The following is a 20592-nucleotide window of genomic DNA, read 5'->3' as shown; positions in this document are numbered from 1 at the left end:
CAGCCTGAAATTCCTGGGCTCAAATTATCCCTGCCTTGCCTCAGCCTCCTGAGTAGCTAGAACTGCAGATACACACCACTATGCCCCGCTAAAGTTTTTTATTTTTTGTAGAGACAGGTTCTCCCTTATGTTGTCCAGGCTGGTCTTGAACTCCTGGCTTCAAATGACCTTCCCGCCTCAGCCTCCCAAAGCACTGGGATTACAGACATGAGCCACCATGCCTAGCTTCTTTCTGCTTTTGAGCAAGGGGTCCTGCCTTTTCATTTTGCAGCAGGTCTTGCAAATTATGTAACCATTCCTCATCCCAGGACAAGATACTGGCCGGGTGTGGTGGCTCATGCCTGTAATCCCAGCACTTCGGGAGGTTGAGGCAGGCAGATCACCCGAGCTCAGGAGTTCAAGACCACCCTGGGCAACATGGTGGAACCCCCGTCTCTACTAAAATAAAAAAAAAAAATTTAGCCAGGCATGGTGGTGCACACCTGTAGTTCCAGCTACTCGGGAGGCTGAGGCAGGAGGATCGCTTGAGCCCGGAAGGCGGATGTTGCAGTGGGCCGAGATTGTGCCACTGCACTCCAGCTTGGGTTACAGAGTGAGACTGTGTCTCAAAAACAAAAAAGGATACTGAAGGCCCCTTCTCCAAAGACCACCTGCTTTATGGTGGTCTTTGGAGAAAGGGCCTTCAATATTTCCTTAGGCAGTTTCCTTAAGTGATAGAAACAGCTCAGTTTTCCCCATGGAGACAGCGTTCCTGTGTGCACCCTCTCTGGTCCCTTCTGCCTAATCCTTTCCTAGGTCTCCAGGAAGGGATGATGGGATGGGATGGGCATGAGGGTGAGGAAGAAGCATGAAGGCACTTATCAATAACAGATGTCACCAGATGGTTTATTGACATCAGGTGGTTTATTGACATTGAAACTCCATGCCCCTTTCACCACAGACCACCTGTTGGCCATAAGGCTATGGTGCCAGCGATCTCTCCCACTAAGAGAGCTGGCCAGGTCCCAAGGCCTAGTCTCTAGGTATGGAGGACCCCAGAAAGGCGAAGGGGTTGTGATTGAAGGGATACTGCTCTCTGATTAACCGACAGTATGACCATCACATTAGAGTCAGCTACACTGCAGGGCTGGGGTGTGTGGATATCTGTGCTGCAGTCTGGGCTCCGTGGAGAGACGTGTAGGGGTAATGAGAAATCGATCAGCAATGAGAGGTGGACTCTGAGCCACCTCCCTGACCCTGAATCATTGAAGCGAGGAGCAGAGGAGCTCTCGACAAGGGGACAGGGGGATCTGAGGATCCCCAGGGTCTCAGAAGTTGTTATCAATGTTCCAGACGTCCCCGCTAAGCGCATTGGCTGCCCCTTGCAGCGTCCAGGTGAGCAGGGCTAGCTGACGCCGGAAGCGACTCTCCTGGAAGACAGCGGAGGAGGTGGCCCCGGGGGTCCCGGAGCTGTTGGAGCGCAGCAGCCGCAGGTGGTCCAGCAGGGCGCCCAGCGTGTGGTCTCCGCGGCCCATGAAGATGTGGCGGAACGGGGAGTCAGCCGGCGACACGTACTGGGAAAGGAAGTAGAACTCCACCTGCGCAGAGTGGGGGATCAGGTCAGGGTGGGGGGCTCAGGCTCTGGAGCAAAGGCCCGAATCGCACTTCCCGCCAGCCAGCCTTTTTGTTTTTTTCTGTTTTCTTTTTTTTTCTTTTCTTTTCTTTTTTTTTTTTGAGACCGAGTCTCGCTCTGTCGCCCAGGCTGGAGTGCAGTGGCGCGATCTCAGCTCACTGCAACCTTCGCGGTTCAAGTGATTTTCCTGCCTCAGCCTCCAGAGTAGCTGGGATTACAGGCGCCCGCCACCACGCCCGGCTAATTTTTGTGTTTCGAGTAGAGACGGGGTTTCGTCATGTTGGCCAGGCTGGTCTCGAACTCCTAACCTGAAGTGACCCGCCCGCCTCGGCCTCCAAAAATGCGGGGATTACAGGCGATTTTCTAATCTAGCCTGGGACCTACTACCTGCTGAATAAATACGAGTTGAAAGCGTCCTTAAGTCCCACCTCCCTTTGGCTGCCCAATCAGGAATAGCCATCCTGTGACGTCACCAGTGGCTAGGTAGGATATGTTCACCAGCTGGGCTTCTCTTCTGTTTTTCTTTTTCTTTTTGCTTTATTTGCATAATTACTATACCTGTAACAAAACTGCACCAGTTGTGCTTTTTCTTTTACTTGTTTTTTCTTTTCTTGCTATTTTTTTTTCGAGACGGAGACTCGCTGTGTCGCCCAGGCTGGAGTGCAATGGCGCGATCTCAGCTCACTGCAATCTCCACCTCCCGGGTTCAAGCGATCGTCACCACGCCCAGCTAATTTTTGTGTTTTTAGTAGAGACGGGGGTTTCACCATGTTGGCCAGGTTGGTCTCGAACTCCCGACCTCACGTGATCCACCTGCCTCGGCCTCCCAAAGTGCTGGGATTACAGGCATGAGCCGCCGAGCCAGGCCTCCCCTTCTTTCTATCTCTAGAACCCTTAAGCCTACATGTAGTTCTCCTTAGTCTTCCTTCCTCACCCAGTCGCTTGAATCCAAAAGGCGGAGCTTGCAGTGAGCCGAGATCGCGCCACTGCACTCCAGCCTGGGCGACAGAGCGAGACTCCGTCTCAAAAAAAAAAAAAAAAGAAAAGAAAAAGAAAAACAGAAAAACAAAAACTCCCAGCCGGGCGCAGTAGCTCATGCCTGTAATCCCAGCACTTTGGGAGGCTGAGGTGAGCAGATCACTTGAGGTCAGGAGTTTGAGACCAGCCTGGCCAACATGATGAAACCCCTTCTCTACCAAAAAAAAACAAAACCAAAACAAAAACAAAAAACAGCCAGGCATGGTTGTGCGTGCCTGTAGTCCCAATTACTCAGGAGGCTGAAGTGGGAGAATCGCTTGAACCTGACAGGCAGAGATTGCAGTGAGCCGGGATCGCACCACTGCACTCCAGTGTGGGCAGCAGTAAGATACTGTCTCCAAAAAACAAATAAAGAAAAATAAATAAAAATAAAAACTCCCCTTTGCTCACATCACCTCTCTGCTCAAAAACCTCCCTAATTTCCTTGATGCTAACACCCTTAACATCCAAACTTCTAACCCTGGTGTTCAAGGCTCCCCACGGTTGATTGATAACCCCATTTGGTGCTTCCCTCCCCTCTGCCTCTCCATGGGGCCCCTGTTCTGGCTCTGCTGGTCCACACCCTGCTACCAAGTAAAACCAGACTGATTTCACTGTCACACCCAAATTCTGGGTCTCTCCACCCTGAAATGTCCTCTTTACTTTGCATCAACCCACGTCCTGCCTGTTCTTCAAGATCCAAGTCACAATCTAAAGCCGAGGTCAGCAAACTTTTTCTGCGAAATGCCAGATAGTAAATATTTTAGGCTTTGCTGGCCTAAATATGCTGCTTTTATTGCAGCTACTTAACGTTGCTGCTATTACACAGAAGTAGCCATAGAGAGTATGAAAACCAATGAGTATGGCCATGTTTCAATAAAACTTTATTTATAAAAACAGGCAGCAGAGGTTCACGCCTGTAATCCCAGCACTTTGGGAAGCTGAGGTGGGAGAGTCGCTTGAGCCCAGAATTTCGAGACCAGCCTGGACAATATCATGAGATCCCATCTCTACAAAAAACTTAAAAGGCCGGGCGCGGTGGCTCAAGCCTGTAATCCCAGCACTTTGGGAGGCCGAGACGGGCGGATCACGAGGTCAGGAGATCGAGACCATCCTGGCTAACACGGTGAAACCCCGTCTCTACTAAAAAATACAAAAAACTAGCCGGGCGAGGTGGCGGGCGCCTGTAGTCCCAGCTACTCGGGAGGCTGAGGCAGGAGAATGGCATAAACCCGGGAGGCGGAGCTTGCAGTGAGCTGAGATCCGGCCACTGTACTCCAGCCTGGGCGACAGAGCGAGACTCCGTCTCAAAAAAAAAAAAACAAAAAAAAAAAAACTTAAAAATTAGCGGAGTGTGGTGGTGTGTCCTCACAGTCCCAGCTACTCAGGAGGCTGAGGTGAGGTGGGAGGATTGTTTGAGCCCGGGAGGCGGAGGTTGCAGTGAGCCCAGATCATGCTACTGTACTCCAGCCTGGGCAACAGAGTGAGACCTTGTCTCAGAAAAAACAAAAAACAAAAAACAAGCAGCAGTTTCAATTTGGCCAATGGCAGTAGTTCACCAATCCCTGGTCTAGAGCCACAAAATTCACTGGGTCTGACCCAAACCTATTGCAGGCTCTGAAGTCCTGAGTCCTTCCCTCTCCATCCCTGAGCCTGGCCTGAGTAATGCATTTTTTTTTTTTTTTTTTTGAGACGGAGTTTCGCTCTTGTTGCCCAGGCTGGAGTGCAATGGCGCGATCTCGGCTCACCGCAACCTATCTCTCCCGGGCTGAAGCGATTCTCCTGCCTCAGCCTCCTGAGTAGCTGGGATTACAAGCATGCACCACCAGGCCTGGCTAATTTTGTATTTTTAGTAGAGACAGGGTTTCTCCATGTTAGTCAGGCTGTTCTCGAACTCCTGACCTCAGATGATCCACCCACCTTGGCCTCCCAAAGTGCTGGGATTACAGACATAAGCCACTGTGCCTGGCCTAAGTCTTGCGTCTAACACACAGGTCCCTTTTATCCCTGGTGGGGACAGGGGTATGGCAACTTTGAAAAGAGGGTGTCTTTTTGTCTTCTGGATGCTGACACAGCTGAGGTTAAACCAAGATCTGTGAATGAGAATGAACCATATCCAATCTATTGCCTCACCCCAGGGTCACCCGTGTCACAGTAGAGGAGACAAAGAGAAAAGAAGAGTGAATGGAGAGAGAGATATAAGAAGGAGAGGAGAAGGCCAGATGCAGTGGCTCACCGCCTGTAACCCCAGCAATTTGGGAGGCCAAGGTGGGAGGATCACTTGAGGCCAGGAGTTTGAGACCAGCCTGGGCAATACGGTAAAACCCTGTCTCTACAAAAAATACAAAAATTAGCCAGCTGTCGTGGCATGTGCCTGTACTCCCAGCTACTAGGGAGGTTGAGGTGGGAAGATCACTTGAGCCCAGGAGGTGGAGGTTGCAGTGAGCAGAGATGGTGCCACTGCACTCTAGTCTGGGCAAGGGAGAATGAGCAAGAGCAATAGGTTTGTAAATGGTCAAGGGGGACAGGCAGAGGGCACAAGCAGGAAAATGCAAGGAGGAGAGAGAACATGAGCCTCCAAGGGGTAGCCATGCTCACTCTGAAAACCGTGAGTGCATGTGCACACGTGACTCTGTGTACACTGCAGTTCCCAGCTCATCTCACACTCACTGAAGACTATCCTGTTTACTATTTTGCCCTGCAGACCTTTCCCCATGGCCACAGTCTCTACTCACCCATTTCTTGAGATCAAAGGGTTGAGGGGTTGAGTTCTTGGAGTGAGGAAATGCAAGGAAGAGGAGGAGTTGGAACTGGAGGTGGGGTGCGGGCTGCAAAGGATTCAAAGCTAAGCAGAAGGGATTGGTGAAGGAATAAGCTCTTAACTTTCACCTGACACCTCCTCCAGGCAGCCTTTCTGGATTTCACCCATTTCATTGCCAGAAGGAAAACAACTCTCTATACTCTGAATATCTTTAGCGTTTTGCACTTCCCAGTCTGTAACCTTGTACTGTGGACAAGTGTGGACATGCTTTTTCTTTCCAGAAGGGTCGAGGAGGCAGTGGGAGCTATAGGAGGGGAGTCAGCGAGGAGAGGTGAGGGAGGGTAAGTTGTCCCAATTCTGCCAGGCGTAAACCAGGCTACTGTGGCTAAAGGGCTGGCCTTCCCTATCCATTTCATCACTTTGATCGCTCGCGTCCTCCAGCCTGACCGATCTATGAGCACTGCGCTTCCAGGACTGGGAAGAGAGCACCCAGAGGACCGGGACTGTGTAGGCGGGGGAGAGAGGAGCTCGCAGACCGGGCCAGGTCCGGGAGGCGGAGCCCCAGGGGAGGGGCAGGACACTGGGGGCGGGGCGAGAGGGGCGGGGCCTCACCCTCATTATGCGCACGTTGTACATGCGTGTCAGTCGCTCGTCTCTCTCCTCCGAGCTGTAGATCTCCTGCCGCAGCTTCTCCGCCGCCCGGATGTAGTCCCCCCGCGCGGAGTACACCCACTGCAGGGTCAGCCCTCGGGCCTGGGGGCGGAGGCGCGGGCTGGGGCTGGCGGCAGGGGCCAGAACCCGCGCCTAGCGTGGTGACAAGGGCCCCCGCCTAGCATAGGGGAGGGGGCTAGACCTGGCAGGAGGGAGGAGGTAGACGAGGACAGAGTGCTGGGGGTGGATGAAGGGAGTGAGGAGAAGATCCTGCACCTGCCAGGTTGGGAGATGGCACGTGCTGGGGGCTGGGAGACTGGAGGCAGGGGGTTAAAGGGCTGGATTGCCAGAGAGGACCTAGACCCCAGGGACTGCAGAGAGAAGGGGCCGGATCCCCTGGCCTGGGCAGTGCCTCCCACTCCCAGAGGCCAAGAGCAGGGTGGGCCTCTTGAACCTTGAGGTCCCCAGAGAACTCGTTGAGGTTCCCGATGTGCCTAAGGACGACGTCCCCGTAGCGGCCGAAGTCGAGGGGCAGCAGGCGATCGTGGCTGAGCCGGATGAGGAGCTGCCCTGCGAGCTGGGCCACGGCCTGGGCCACGGCGGGCAGGCGGCCTTGCAACACCTTATGCAGATTCTCATAAGTGTCCTCCTTTGTGTGCAGGAACGGGTAGGCCTGGTCGTCCTGCCAGGACAGGGTGGACGCTGGGGCAGAGGCAGACAGGCTGAGAGACTAGCGCTGTGTCTGGGGCAGGGGGAGGACGTCTCACCTCCACGAAAGAGAACTCAACGGCAGGGACTCCCACAAAGGCCGTGAAGGAATAAGCACTGCTGTCCATGGGTAGCGGCCGAATCCTGGGGGCAGGCAGGTTGGAGGGATCTGTGGGTTCAGGCTCCCCCACATCTCTCCCCAGCTCTCCCTACCCCCACAACTTACACCTCAGCATCCCAGCTGGGATTGGTGAACACCACTTGTTCGTAGAGAGTCTGCCCGCTGTGGTTGGGAGAATCCACCTGGGGTTGGGGGGAGGGCACTGATCACGCTCTGCTCCTCCCCCCAACCTACTCCCCTTCACCCTCTATTCCTGGGGTGCTCTTGCCTGCTTCAGGACACTCTCAATGAGACTTGTCAGAAGGGGGCTGGTCTTGGCACGAAACTTGTCATTCCCTGGAAAAAGGGGAGGGGAGGGATGCCAGGCTCAGGGCTTAGCCCCAAAGGCAAGGGTGGACCCTAGGGGGCCAGGTGGTGGCACTGCCCCGGCTCACCCAGCACTGCGTTGTCCAGGCTCACGTACACTACGGCTTTGAGGTGCAGCACGCTGAGGTAGCCCTGTGGGTGGGTGACCAGTGTGGAGTGGGAATCCCCCGCCCCCACCTCTCCCCACTGCCTAACGACCTGCCCAGGACCCCACATCACCTCTAGCCACTCTGTGGAGCCCACGCTCCCAAAGTCACCGCCATCCCAGCTGATGAAGAGGAGACTTCTGCGGGGCCGGAAGCCTGGGGGCAGAGGGGAAGGAGGACAGGCTTAGCATAGGCCAAGCAAAGGCCCTCTCTTTGTCTTCTTCTGCCCTGATCCCCCAGGGTCTCTGCTTCTCTGTCTCTCTCTCTGAGATAGGGTCTCACTCTCTCGCCCAGGCTGGAGATTCTCCTGCGTTGACCTCCCAAAGTGCTGGGATTACAGGCATGAGCCATCATGTCCAACCCAACATGCTTAATCTTGACACAGACCCATGGACTATGATTATCATTCATATCACTTTTTTCTTTTCTTTGTTTTCTCTTTCTTTTCTCTCTCTCTCTCTCTCTCTCTCTCTCTCTTTCTCTCTCTCTCTTTCTTTCGGAGGCTCATTCGGTTGCCCAGGCTGGAGTGCAGTGGTGCGATCTTGGCTTACTGCAAACTCCGCCTCCCAGGTTCAAGCGATTCTCCTGCCTCAGCCTCCCTGGTAGCTGGGATTACAGGCGCCCTCCACCACACCTGCCTAATTTTTGTATTTTTAGTAGAGGGTTTCACCATGTTGGCCAGGCTGGTCTCGAACTCCTGACCTCAGGTGATCCATCTGCCTCGGCCTCCCAAAGTGCTGGGACTACAGACGTGAGCCACCATACCCGGCCTCACTTTCATTTTAGGTGAGGAAATATAGGTGAAGTGACTGGCCCAGGGCCACTCAGGTACAATGTGGATGCCGAGGTCCAACTGACCACTGGCCAGTCTGTGTCCCTCACTGCCTCTCTGCCCTATCCTCCTCGGGTCACAGGTCCACCGCTGCCTAGCCCAGGCCCAGGCCCTGACCCCGACCTTACCGTTGCTCACCATGGAGGAAAAGGTCCGCACCAGCTCCAGGAGTATAGCTGTCCCCACAGCGGATTTAGCTGCTCCTGGGCCCCACGAATCCCTCTGGGCCCCGATGACAACATAGTGATCTGGGGAGGGGATGTTTGGGACACACTTCTGACACTGGCAGTACCCAAAGTCTACCCCCTGTACCCTGGGGGCATCCTCCATCAGCCTGTATCTCTCAGCCCATCACATTTGGGCAACCCCAGCCCTGTAGTCCCTCCAGTCCCTAAAGAGGGCACCTCTCCCCTCTTGGCCCTCCCTGGATGGCACACTCCTTCACCTGGGTGCCTGCGGTCACCTGGGTGCCTGCGGTCATTCTGGACTTAGAGGGTTTCTGTCACCCAGGCTGGAGTGTGCAGTGATGCGATCATAGCTCACTGCAGCTTCAAACTCCCTGGTTCAAGCCATCCTCCTGCCTGAGCCTTCCAAGTAGCTGGGACCACAGATGTGTGCCACCATGCTCGGCTAAGTTCTTTTGTTTGTTTGTTTGTTTATTTATTTATTTATTTTGAGACGGAGTCTCACTCTGTTTCCCAGGCTGGAGTGCAGTGGCGCGATCTTGGCTCACGGTAAGCTCCATCTCCTGGGTTCACGCCGTTCTCCTGCCTCAGCCTCCCGAGTAGCTGGGACTACAGGTGCCCACCACCATGCCCGGCTAATTTTTTTGTATTTTTAGTAGAGATGGGGTTTCACTGTGTTAGCCAGGATGGTCTCGATCTCCTGACCTCATGATCCACCCGCCTCAGCCTCCCAAAGTGCTGGATTACGGGCTCGAGCCACTGCACCCTGCCAATTTCTTTTATTTTTAAATATTTTGTGAAGACAGAGTCTTGGCTTTGTTGCCCCATCTTCAATTACCTACTTTGATTCTCCACTGCCATCCATGCCCAGCTACGCTTGAAAGGGCCATCTGTCCTATCTAAACTGATCTGATGTCTCTTTCATGCTTGAGTGCCTTCCTTCCTTCCTTCCTTCCTTCCTTCCTTCCTTCCTTCCTTCCTTCCCTTTCTTCCCTTCCTTCCTTTCTTTTTCTTCCTTTCTTTCTTTCTCTTTCTTTCTTTCTTTCTCTTTCTTTCTTTCTTTCTCTTTCTTTCTTTCTCTTTCTTTCTTTCTTTCTCTCTCTTTTTGTCTTTCTTTCTTTTTCTTTCTCTTTCTCTCTTTCTTCTTTCTTTCTTTTCTTTTTTTGAGACAAAGTCTTGCTCTGTTGCCCAGGTTGGAGTGCAATGGCACAATCTCGGCTCACTGCAACCTCCACCTCCAAGGTTCAAGCAATTCTCTTGTCCAAGCCTCTGGAGTAGCTGGGATTACAGACACCTGCCACCACGCCCAGCTAATGTTTGTATTTTTAGTAGAGACGGGGTTTCACCATGTTGGCCAAACTGGTCTCGAACTCCTGACCTTAAGTGATCCACCCGCCTCAGCCTCCCAAAGTGCTGGGATTACAGGTGTGAGCTACCACACCCAGCCTTTGCTTGAGTTTCTATTACAACATCATCCAACTTAGGCTTGCTCACTTCCAGTGCTGGGGAGCTCACTACTGGGCAACAACCCCCATTCACTAGACAGGCTGGAAGGTGAGGTCTCTTCACTGCTGCCACCATCAGACCCAGTTCAGCCTCAACTCGCCAGCTTCCCTCCTCTGGGCACCACTCCTGTCCCCTCTTGGGGCCTCCTGCACCAGCCCCCTATCTTGCCAGGATGTATGGGCAGAAATTCCCCCCAGCCCACCACAAGCTGTGAGTGATACTGGACACACAGCATACCTGGCTCTGAGCGGCCTTCGATGCAGCCAAAGATGTTGTTGATGGGGGTGGAGGTCCTGTGGTTGTTGACCGCTAGCCGCAGTCCTGGCCCGGGGCCCAGGTGATAAGGGGAGCCTAGGAGGCTCCCCTGCCATTCCTGGGGGGCCACAGGGCCTTTGAGCTTCCTGGAGAGGAGGAAGGCAGAAAGGGTTGGAAGTTGTAGAGAGACCCAGAAGAGTTCAAATCACTCTCTTCCTTCTTTCTTTCCTTCCCACCCTTTCTGGCTCCAGATTGCTGCCTCTGGACCCTGCCTAGGCAGGGCAGGGCAGTCAGGGCTGCCTTGGACGGTTCTCAGCTGAGGTAGGTGTGCAATCCAGTGGGAACTTCAGTTGCCAGACAGTGAATCCTGGAGAAAGGCCGTGTCTGTCCAGAAGAGTCACTTTTTTTTTTTTCTTAAGAGTCAGGGTCTCGGCCAGGCATGGTGGCTCACACCTGTAATCCCAGAATTTTGGGAGGCCGAAGTAAGCGGATCACTAGGTCAGGAGTTTGAGACCAGTCTGGCCAGCATGGTGAAATTCTCTACTAAAAGTACAAAAATTAGCCTGGTGTGGTGGTGCACGCCTGTAATCCCAGCTACTCGGGAGGCTGACGCAGGAGAATCACTTGAACCCAGGAGGTGGAGGTTGCAGTGAGCCAAGATTGCACCACTATACTCCAGCCTGGATGACAGAACAAGACTCCATCTCAAAAAAAAAAAAAAAAAAAAAAGAAGAAGAAGAAGAAGAAGAAGGTCAGGGTCTCTCTGTCTCCCAGGCTGGAGTGCAGTGGTGTAATCATGGTTCACTGCAGCCTTAAACAAGAGTCACCTTTTTCTAGTTCACCCACAGTCACCCTGTGGCCTCGCCGCAGCCTCCCTCTCTCTGCCTCCTCCTCTCCTGGTCCCCAATACTCCCCTCACCTCAGCAGGCGGGAGGCAATGTCTGCACTGATGGGCTGGGCTGGGATGCTGGGAAGGCCCGATGATGCAACTGGAGGGAACTGGGTTTGATTGAAGGAAGGGAAGCCAGGCGTGTAGGGGTCTCCAGTTCCCAGGTGCACCTGCGGGGAAAGGGGTGCCCACGCAAAGCTGTGAGTTGGGCTTTCAGGAAAAATGAAAAACATGCCAGCCCCATTCTGAGCAAGAAGGTGTGGCCTCGGGACCCAGGAACCGCAGGGCCAGCCTCCCGAGACTCACATGTCCATACACAGCCTGCTGGCTGGACAGGCTTGGCTTGTGTGGGTCCTGGGAGAAGTCCGCTGGCTCTGGGTATATGAGCACTCCTTGAGCCCCAAAGTCCTGAGCATTGGTCACCTGGGGAGGAAGATGACTAGAGGACTCCTTCTCCCAGAAAAAAACCAGATTCATAAGGGCAGGAGAAACCAGCAAATGGCAAGGCTTTTGCTTGCAACTGTCCATCCCACGGAGAGGGTGTGGGGCCACCACCTGGCCTGTGTTTTCCCAACCTCAGCAGCTCCTGGGCAGCCCTCAAACACCACCGGGCCCCATGGTACCCCATATTCCTGTTCCCTTCCCCATCTGATTTCCCCCAACCCCCAATTTGCTCCCAGCCAAAATTTTTTTTCCTTCTGATTCAGTTCCCAGACCAGCCAACATTTTCCTTCTTTTCTTCCTCCCTCCCTCCCTGCCTCCCTTCTCTGTTTCTCTTTCTTTTTTTTTTTCCTTTTTGAGACAGAATCCTTTCTGTTGCCCAGGCTGGAGTGCAGTGGTGCGATCATAGCTCACTGCAGCCTGGAACTCCTGGGCTCAAGGGATCCTCCCACCCCAGCCTCCAGAGTAGCTGGGACCACAGGCACGTGCCACCAGCCCAGCTAACTAAAATAAAATAAAATAAAGAATTTTTTTTTTTTTTTTTTTTTTTTTTTTTTTTTTTTTTAGTAGAGAGGGGGATCTCACTGTGTTGCCCTTGAACTCCTGGCCTCAAGCGATCCTCCTGTCTTGGCCTCCTAAAGTACTGGGATTGCAGGTGAGAACCATTGTTCCCAGCTTATATTTTCTTACCATCCACATGTTTCTTTCCTGTCTCCTTCTCACAGCACCCTGAACCATTCTCACTGGCAGTCCGACCCTCCGGTTCCCAGGCCCACGCCCTCACTCTGTCCAGGGGCACTTACCTTCTGGGCGAAGCTGATCACCCCCACGCGCACTAGCAGCAGGCGGCCCGCTGGGTCCACACCCCTGGCCCGCAGGTCCTGCAGGTCTTCGGGCCGCCCGTAGTGGGCGTACACCAGCTCTCCCTGGGGACAAGAGGACGGTGAGGCACGCTCCCCGCGTCCCAACTCCGAGACCCAGGAAAGGGCTCGTGCCGCGCCCCATCCTAGGAGCGGGCAAGAGGGGCTCACCGTGACGTTGCCGATGGCGCTGTAGGGGCAGTAGACGTCAGGGTCCTCTAGCGGCAGCTGCTCTTCGACCTTCCCGGCCTCATCGACCCAGTGCAGGGTGTTGGGGTGAGCCCTGGGGAGCGGGGCTGGTGAGCGCCCCAAGCCGCGTCCCCCTCCCGCGCGGCCCCCGCCCGCGCCCACTCACGGGTCCGGGAATTGCAGCCCCACGTAGTGCGTATCGGTCCACACGTGGTCCAGCTTCTGGCGGGAGAGCGCCGCGCGGATATCCTGAGTCAGAGCAGCCATCCCGGCCGAGCCTGCCACCCGTTCCCGAAGGCTGGTTTGCCTAAGCGGGGAGAGGTGGGGACTTTTCTGAGTGCCCGGAGGAGAGGGAGAGAAGAGGGAAGGATGCCAGAGACGTGGGGTCTCCAGGGTCGGGGCAGCGAGGGGTTCCTGAGTTTAGGAAAAGAGCGCTCCCTGTGGACGCTATTTTTTTTTTTTTTTTTTTTTGAGTCTGAGTCTCCCTCTGTGGCCCAGGCTGGAGTGCAGTGGCCCACTCTTGCTCTCTGTAACCTCTGCCTTCCTGGCTCAAGCCATTTTCCTGCCTCGGCCTCCCTCCTATCTGGGATTACAGGCAGGTGCCATCATGCCCGGCTAATTTTTGTATTTTTAGTACAGACGGGTTTCACCATGTTGACCAGGCTGGTCTTGAACTCCTGACCTCAGGTGATCTGCCCGGCTCGGCCTCCCAAAGTGCTGGCATTACAGGCGTGAGCCACCGTGCAGGGCCCTCCACAGACCCATTTTCTCCCATCACTACCAGGGCGGCCCCCGAGAATCTCAAGACCTCCCTCTGCTTAAAACCTGACTTCCCATAGCTGGGAGTCCTGCCCATCATCCTGTAGGTTCTTCCCGGCTCAAGCCAAACTCTCTCCCCCTAACCCCGCTCCCTCCCACGTCAACACACACACACACACACACACACCAGACACCCAAACACTTTTCTTCAAAAAAGCTAACTGGGCAGGCAGAGACCCTCCTCATCTCCCCTATCCTCCAAGTGGGCCTCATGGAGACACTTTACACCAAGGTACCCAGGGGAATCACTGGTTCGTGGGCTCAAGCCATCCTCCTGCCTCAGCCTCCTTGAGCAGCTGGGACTACAGGTGTACGCCACCAACCACTGATTTTTAAAAATTTTTTGTAGATAGGAAGTCTTGCTATGTTTCCCAAGCTGGTCTTGAACTCCTGGCCTTAAGTGATCCTCCCAAAGTGTTGGGACTACAGGCATGAACCACTGCGAGCCGCCTCATATGTATATTTAAAGGCACACATCAAAAGCATGAGATGAGGTGCTTATGGGGAGGGGAGTGGGGAGGATCACTCAGAGATGAGGCAGGAAAATTAATGGGAAAGGAAGGTCCTTTCACCAACCAATGCGTACACTGTATTATGGTCTCATGAGTACAATCAACTCCATTCTTTACACCCAACCTTAAAAAAAAATCCCTCCAGTCTAATGATACTATATTGTTCAAAACACTCCAGTTCTCTCTCTTTCCTCTTGGAATGAAATTCAAAACAGTTAAAGTAGCCAGTAAGGCCCTTTAGGGCCTGAGCTACATCCACCTCACCGGCCACGTGGACCGTCTTTCCTTTCCTCCAAGAGGCCACCGTCTTCCATTTCAGACCCTTCGCAAGTGGTGACTCTTGACCTGAATATTTTTTCCACAGTCTCTTTGCCTGGCAAATTACTCATCCTGTCAGTTTGGACTCGTCAGTTCCTCAAGGAAGCCTTCCCTGAACTGCAGTCTAAATCAGGACCCTGGTTATAGTCTTTCCTTACACCCTTTTCTCTCTCTCTTTCTTTCTTTCTTTCTTTCTTTCTTTCTTTCTCTCTCTCTCTTTCTTTCTTTCTCTCTCTCTCTCTTTCTTTTTCTTTTTTTCTCTTTTTCTTTTTTTTTTGAGGCGCAGTCTCACTCTGTCGCCCAGGCTGGAGTATAGTGGTGCAACCTTGGCTCACTGCAACCTCTGTCTCCTGGGTTCAAGTGATTCTCCTGCCTCAGCCTCCTGAGTAGCTAGGACCACAGGCGCCCACCACTACACTCAGCTAGTTTTGTATTTTTTTAGTAGAGACAGGGTTTTGGCATGTTGGCCAGGCTGGTCTTGAACTCCTGGCCTCAGGCGATCAGCCCACCTTCACCTCCCAAAATGCTGGGATTACAGGTGAGAGCCACAGCGCCCAGCCCCTTTTCTTTTCTTTTTTTGGAGATAGGGTCTTGCTCTGTCACCCAACCTGGAGTGCAGTGGCATGACCATAGCTCACTGCAACCTTGAACTCCTAAGCTGAAGCCATCCTCCTGCTCCAGCCTCCTGAATAGCCGGGACTCTAGGCATGCACCACCACACCGGGCTAATTTTTTATTTTTTTAAATTATTATTATTATTATTGACATGGAGTTTCACTCTTGTTGCCCAAGCTGGAGTGCAATGGCACAATCTCGGCTCACTGCAACCTCCACCTCCCAGGTTCAAGCGATTCTTCTGCTTTAGCTTCCCAAGTACCTGAGATTATAGGTGCCCGCCAACATGCCCAGCTAATTTTTTTTGTAGTTTTAGTAGAGACTAAAAAGGGTGAAACAGGGTTTCACCATGTTGGCCAGGTTGGTCTCAAACTCCTGTCTTCGGAGATCCACCTGCCTTGGCCTCCCAAAGTGCTGGGATTACAGACGTGAGCCACCGTGCCCGGCCAAATTATTATTTTTTTAAGAGACAGGATGTCTCTATGTTGCTCAGGCTGGTCTCAAACTGGGCTCAAGCGATCTTCCCACCTCAGCCTCCCAAAGTGCTAGGCTTACAGATGTGAGCCACCACACTGAGCCTCACATCCTTTGCTTTTCTTTCAAAGCAATGATTTCAGTCGTAATTATGTAGTCGTGAATGATTGTTAGTTTAGTATTGGTTTTCTTCAGTGGATTGTAAGCACCATGAGAACAAAGTTAAACTGTTTTAGTCTCTGTTACCTCACCACCACCTGCTTAGCTTAGCACCTGCCACATAGTAGATCCCCCAAAATATTTGTTGGATAAATGAATTAATTATCTCATCATTGTCACCTCCAGTCCAGGCACTCCACTTCCCTGGTCACACCCTGCATCTTTTCTTTTTTTTTCAGATGGAGTCTCGCTCTGTCGCACCGGCTGGAGTGCACTGGTGCGATCTCAGCTTACTGCAACCTCTGCCTCCCAGGTTCAAGCGATTCTCCTGCCTCAGGCTCCCGAGTAGCTGGGATAACAGGCATGCGCCACTACACCCGGCTAATTTTGTATTTGTTTTGTTTTGTTTTTTTGAGACAGAGTCTTGCTCTGTCGCCCAGGCTGGAGTGCAGTAGCGCGATCTCGGCTCATTGCAAACTCCACCTCCTGGGTTCATGCCATTCTCCTTCCTCGGCCTCCCGAGTAGCTGGGACTACAAGTGCCTGCCACCACGCCCAGCTAATTTTTTGTATTTTTAGTAGAGATGGGGTTTCACTGTGTTAGCTAGGATGGTCTCGATCTCCTGACCTTGTGATCCGCCCACTTCGGCCTCCCAAAGTGCTGGGATTACAGGCCTGAGCCACCGCACCCAGCCTGTAATTTAATTTAAAAGCTCTGAGCAGGCTGGGTGCGGTGCCTCATGCCTATAATCCCAGCATTTTGGGAGACTGAGGTGGGAGGATTGTTTGAGGCCAGGAGTTTGAGACCATCCTGGGCAACATAGGGAGACCTCATTTCTACTAAAAAAATTAAAAATTAGGCTGGGCTCAGTGGCTCATGCCTGTAATCCCTGCACTTTGGGAGGCTGGGATGGGTGGATCACCTGAGGTCAGGAGTTTGAGACCAGTCTGGCCAGCATGGTGAAATCCTCTACTAAAAATACAAAAATTAGCCGGGTGTGGTGGCAGGTGCCTGTAACCCAGCTACTCGGGAGGCTAAGGCAGGATAATTGCTTGAACCCGGGAGGTAGAGGTTGCTGTGAGCCGAGATCACACCACTGCACTCCAGCCTGGGCAACAGCAAAACTCTGTCTCAAAAAAAGAAAAAATAAATTAGCTGGGCATAGTGGCACACATCTGAAAAAATAAAGCCCTGAACATTGTTGATTCCACAGACTTAAGGTCTTTCAGCAGGTGAACCCAGCAACATATCAAAAGAGTAATCATACACCTTGATCAAGGTTAGCATTGAGCTCATGAAGATAAGGAAATCTATTAACACAAATTACTATATAAACATTAAAAAAGAGGCTGGCGCGGTGGCTCATGCCTGTAATCGCAGCACTTTGGGAAGCCGAAGTGCTTTGGCAGATCGCTTGAGCTTACGAGTTGGAGACCAGCCTGGGCAACATGGCAAAACCCTGTCTCTACTAAAAATACAAAAGTTAGCCAAGTGTGATGGCACGCACCTGTAATCCCAGCTACTCAGGAGGCTGAGGCATGAGAATCGCGTGAACCTGGGAGGCGGAGGCTGTAGTGAGCCAAGACTGCACCACTGCACTCCAGCCTGGGTGACAAGAGCAAGACTCTGTCTCAAAAAATATATTAAATAAATAAATAAATAAATAAATAAATAAATAAATGTCTCAGTGAGCTAGGAATAAAAGGAAACTTCCTTAATTCATTTTCAAAAGCTGTCTGGAGCACAGCAAAGTTCATTCTTAATGGCAAAGTATTATAAAAGCATTGTTATTAAAGTCAGGAAATAGGAAAAGATACCTTTAACTGCCACTGTTACCTTAAATTAATGTCCTCTCCAATGCAATGAGAAATGAAAAAACAAAAAAAACAAAAAAAAACAAAAAAAACAACTTAGAAGGTATAAGCATTGGAAAACAGAATCTCCATCTTCTACTATTTGTAGCTCAGCTGATCACCTACTTAGAAAATTCAGGCGAATCCGCTGAAAAATTACTCCCCTCCCAAAAGAGGGCTATGGGTGGACCTAGCTTCGGAATCTGCACCCACAAATGCATTTGCTTGCTTGTTTTTCTTTTTCTTTTGTTTTTTTTTTTTGTTGTTGTTATTGTTGCTTGTTTGTTTTTGTTTTGTTTTGTTTTGAGACGGAAGTCTCACTCTGTTGCCCAGGTTGGAGTGCGGTGGCGCGATCTCAAGCTCCGCCTCCTGGGTTCACGCCATTCTCCTGCCTCAGCCTCCCCAAGTAGCTGGGACTATAGGCGCCTGCCACTATGCCCAGCTAATATGTTGTATTTTTAGTAGAAACGGGGTTTCACCGCGTTAGCCAAGGTGGTGTCGATATCCTGACCTAGTGATCCACCTGCCTCAGCCTCCCTAAGTGCTGGGATTACAGGCGTGAGCCACTGTGCCCCACCGTTATTTTGTTTTTGAAACAGAGTCTCGCTCTGTCTCCCAGGCTGGAGTGCAGTGGTGCAATCTCGGCTCACTGCAACCTCCGCCTCCCCAGCTCAGGCAATCCTCCCCCTCCAAGCTCCCAAGTAACTGGGACTACAGGCACTTGCCATCATCCCCAGCTAATTTTTGTATTTTCTTTAGTAGAGACGGGGTTTCGCCATATTGCCCAGGCTTGCTTGCTTGTTTTTCTGATTCCCTAGAATGCACCTTCTCAGAACCCCTCAGCGCTCCCTGCTACTGCCACAGGTCCAAATCTAGGCGCCTGTGTTAGGCTTTCAAGGCTTTTCTGGGTCTGTCAGGTCTGATATTGGATGCTGGACCCCTCTGATCTCAGACAGTCAGCTCCCTCACCTCCCAAATATGCCACCCTCAGAGCCTCAGTCCCCTGGAACCTCAGCTCCGAATGCCTGCCATCCTTCCCAGGACCGCTGAACAGGGGGACCAGGGAGGCAGATGGGAGGACTCAGGAGGGGGACCCAGACACCAGAGGCCTTGGCGAGGAGGCAGGGAGGCCCAGTCTGAGCAGAGGAGGGGAGGGACACTCTAGAACAGGATGGGGCAGGGCCATCCCTACCTGATGGTGTCCTCCAGGCGCCCCTCCCCCAGGAACTGCAGGAACATGGCCTGGAGGTCGCTCCAGTACAGTGTGCCCCGGTGGAAATCCAGGTCAGGCTCATAGTTGACGTCCTCACTGACCACCAACACGGAGTCTCCGCATGTCTGGCAGGACCCTCGGAAGGCGACGTAGCCCAGAAGGAAGGCTGGTGGGTGGCAAGATGGGGATTCTCTTTGTGTCCACCTCTGGACCCCCAGCCCAGGCCTTTTACTTCGGGGGAGGGGAACGACTCTCACCCCCAGTGAAGATCAGTAGAGCCGTCAGGACCAGGTAGGGGGCAGCCCTCCGTCCTGCTGCTGCCCACGGAATGAGGTTTGGCTGCCTGGGTCTAGAGCCCAGGGGCTCAGGGCCCTTCAGCTCCATGGGGCAGAAGTGGGCCAGTGTCTCCTCCCCGTCTTCCTCTTCCTCCTCCAGGTGCCCTTTCTGGGGGCCTTCCACACGCTGGTAGACGGTCTGAGAGGATCTTGGGGACAGTTGTTGCTGTGCAGGCAAGGTGGGCATGAGATTGGGGCAAGAGGCCGGGAGGGGTGGGGAGGCATCTGGCAATAATGAGGTCAGTGACTTAAGGGTGTCAAATAAGCATGGTGGCGGGGGAGTGGGGGAGGGACTGAGGGGAGCGGGCTAGAAAAGAGGGGCAGGGGTGGGAAGAAGCGAGGTCAGGACACAGGCCAGGAGGGGCCAGCGTCAGGGGCTTGGGAGGGGGCTGAGGGATGTAGAGAGAAGGCCTAAGGGGTCTTCCCAATCCCACTGGTCTTACTGCTCTCTGGAGTAGACCCCAAAGCCGCTCCATGCTTGTGCCCCCTCCTGAAGCCTGCAGGCTGTCCCCAGCGATAAACCGATAAACCGTTTGTGGGAGCCCCAGGAGGGCCCCTTATCAGCCCTGGCAGAAAGCCTGAGCCAAGGCTGCTCCTTACCACCCCAAAGGGTGGGGGCACAGTCCTGGCCTCAGTCCAACCTTCCAGACGTGGCCCCTCAGTCCAGGCCAGAGCACAAGCGGCTGTACTCTCCCCTGCCAGTCTCTCCACAGCCCCACACCTGCCTGCTCCCTGCAAAACAATCAATTTTTTGACCTTGGGGCGGACTTTGGCCTCCTAGTTCCCATCAGGGGTGGGGGAAGGGGGCCGATAGTGGGGGAGGGGAGAGACATGGGTGCCCCTCCCCTCTCCTGCTTTTACCCCTCCCTGGATCCTGGGGACCCCTTCCTCAGCCCCGCCATGCCCAGGTGGAAGATTCACCCCTAAGACATCTGCCCCTTCCTTATCTGGCTTTCAGGGTCCCCCAGTGCCCAGGTTCTATGACATATCAGCTGTCCTCCCTGCCCTGACACTTGCCCCAGTGGCATTCTAAGCTGGAGTCACCAGAGTGGTGTGACTTGGGGGTTTGGTCTGGTGGTGTGCATGTGCGTCTCTTTTGAACGGTGGTTCTCAGACTCCCTCTGGCTGCTGGAGAAGGAGGGGCACAGGTGGGAGCACATGGTCAGATGAGACCAGCGAGAGCTCCCAGATGGGGGTCCTGGGGTCATGGATCTGTGGGTCAGTGGGGAGGAGTGATCAGAGTCTCTGTCAAGGTGTGGGCAGAGCTGAGTGACCCTGGACAAATCATGGCGCTCCCTGGGCACCAGCCCCTGTTTGGTCACCAAAGGACTTGGATCACGTGGGTTTCTACCTCTTTGGGTTCTGAGGCTGATGAAAGGCCAGTTAGCCTCACTCCAGAAACACATCACAGGCAGGCACAAACTGCTAAACAGGCAGGGGGCACAGGTCCCCAAGCCCTTCCGAGGGCCCCAGGACAAGTAGCTCTCAAGAGGAAGGCTCAGGGTCCCACCAAGTTTCCCTTTGGGGTCTCCCCTCGGAAACATCAACTCCTACTCAGGTCCAGAGAAGTTCCGAGCTGCTGGGATGCACCGGCGCCCTAGGCCCCGCCCCATGTCTGTCACCACCAAGAGCCCCAGGAAGGAAGGCATAGCGCAGCTCACCTGAGCGCAGGTCCTGGGGTGCTCAGGCGCGCTGCTCCCCTGCGACCTGAGGCCTACGCTGAGGCCCCGCCCACCAGGCCCCACCTCCTGCTCC

At 53.4% G+C, this 20592-nt stretch overlaps 1 protein-coding gene across 1 annotated transcript; it reads right to left on the bottom strand.

Annotated features, from left to right (window-relative positions):
- Positions 1-860: 860 nt before the first annotated feature.
- TFR2 (transferrin receptor 2) lies at positions 861-20570 on the bottom strand. Its single transcript, XM_003918894.5, has 19 exons — positions 20499-20570; positions 19281-19569; positions 18760-19003; positions 18482-18668; positions 12706-12846; positions 12522-12633; positions 12294-12416; positions 11356-11472; positions 11080-11219; positions 10143-10306; positions 8343-8462; positions 7456-7538; positions 7305-7368; positions 7139-7206; positions 6976-7052; positions 6809-6893; positions 6496-6723; positions 6003-6143; positions 861-1577 (listed from the first exon to the last, which is right to left on the bottom strand). Exons 2-19 carry the CDS (start codon positions 19311-19313, stop codon positions 1308-1310), a joined length of 2397 nt encoding a protein of 798 aa, XP_003918943.1. The 5' UTR covers positions 19314-19569; positions 20499-20570; the 3' UTR covers positions 861-1307.
- Between the last annotated feature and the right edge of the window lie 22 nt (positions 20571-20592).

Source organism: Papio anubis, chromosome 4 (assembly GCF_008728515.1).
Source record: "Papio anubis isolate 15944 chromosome 4, Panubis1.0, whole genome shotgun sequence".
NCBI classification, from domain to species: Eukaryota; Metazoa; Chordata; class Mammalia; order Primates; family Cercopithecidae; genus Papio; species Papio anubis.
Note: the sequence above shows the minus strand (reverse complement) of the source record. Positions and strands in the feature narration are given on the sequence as shown.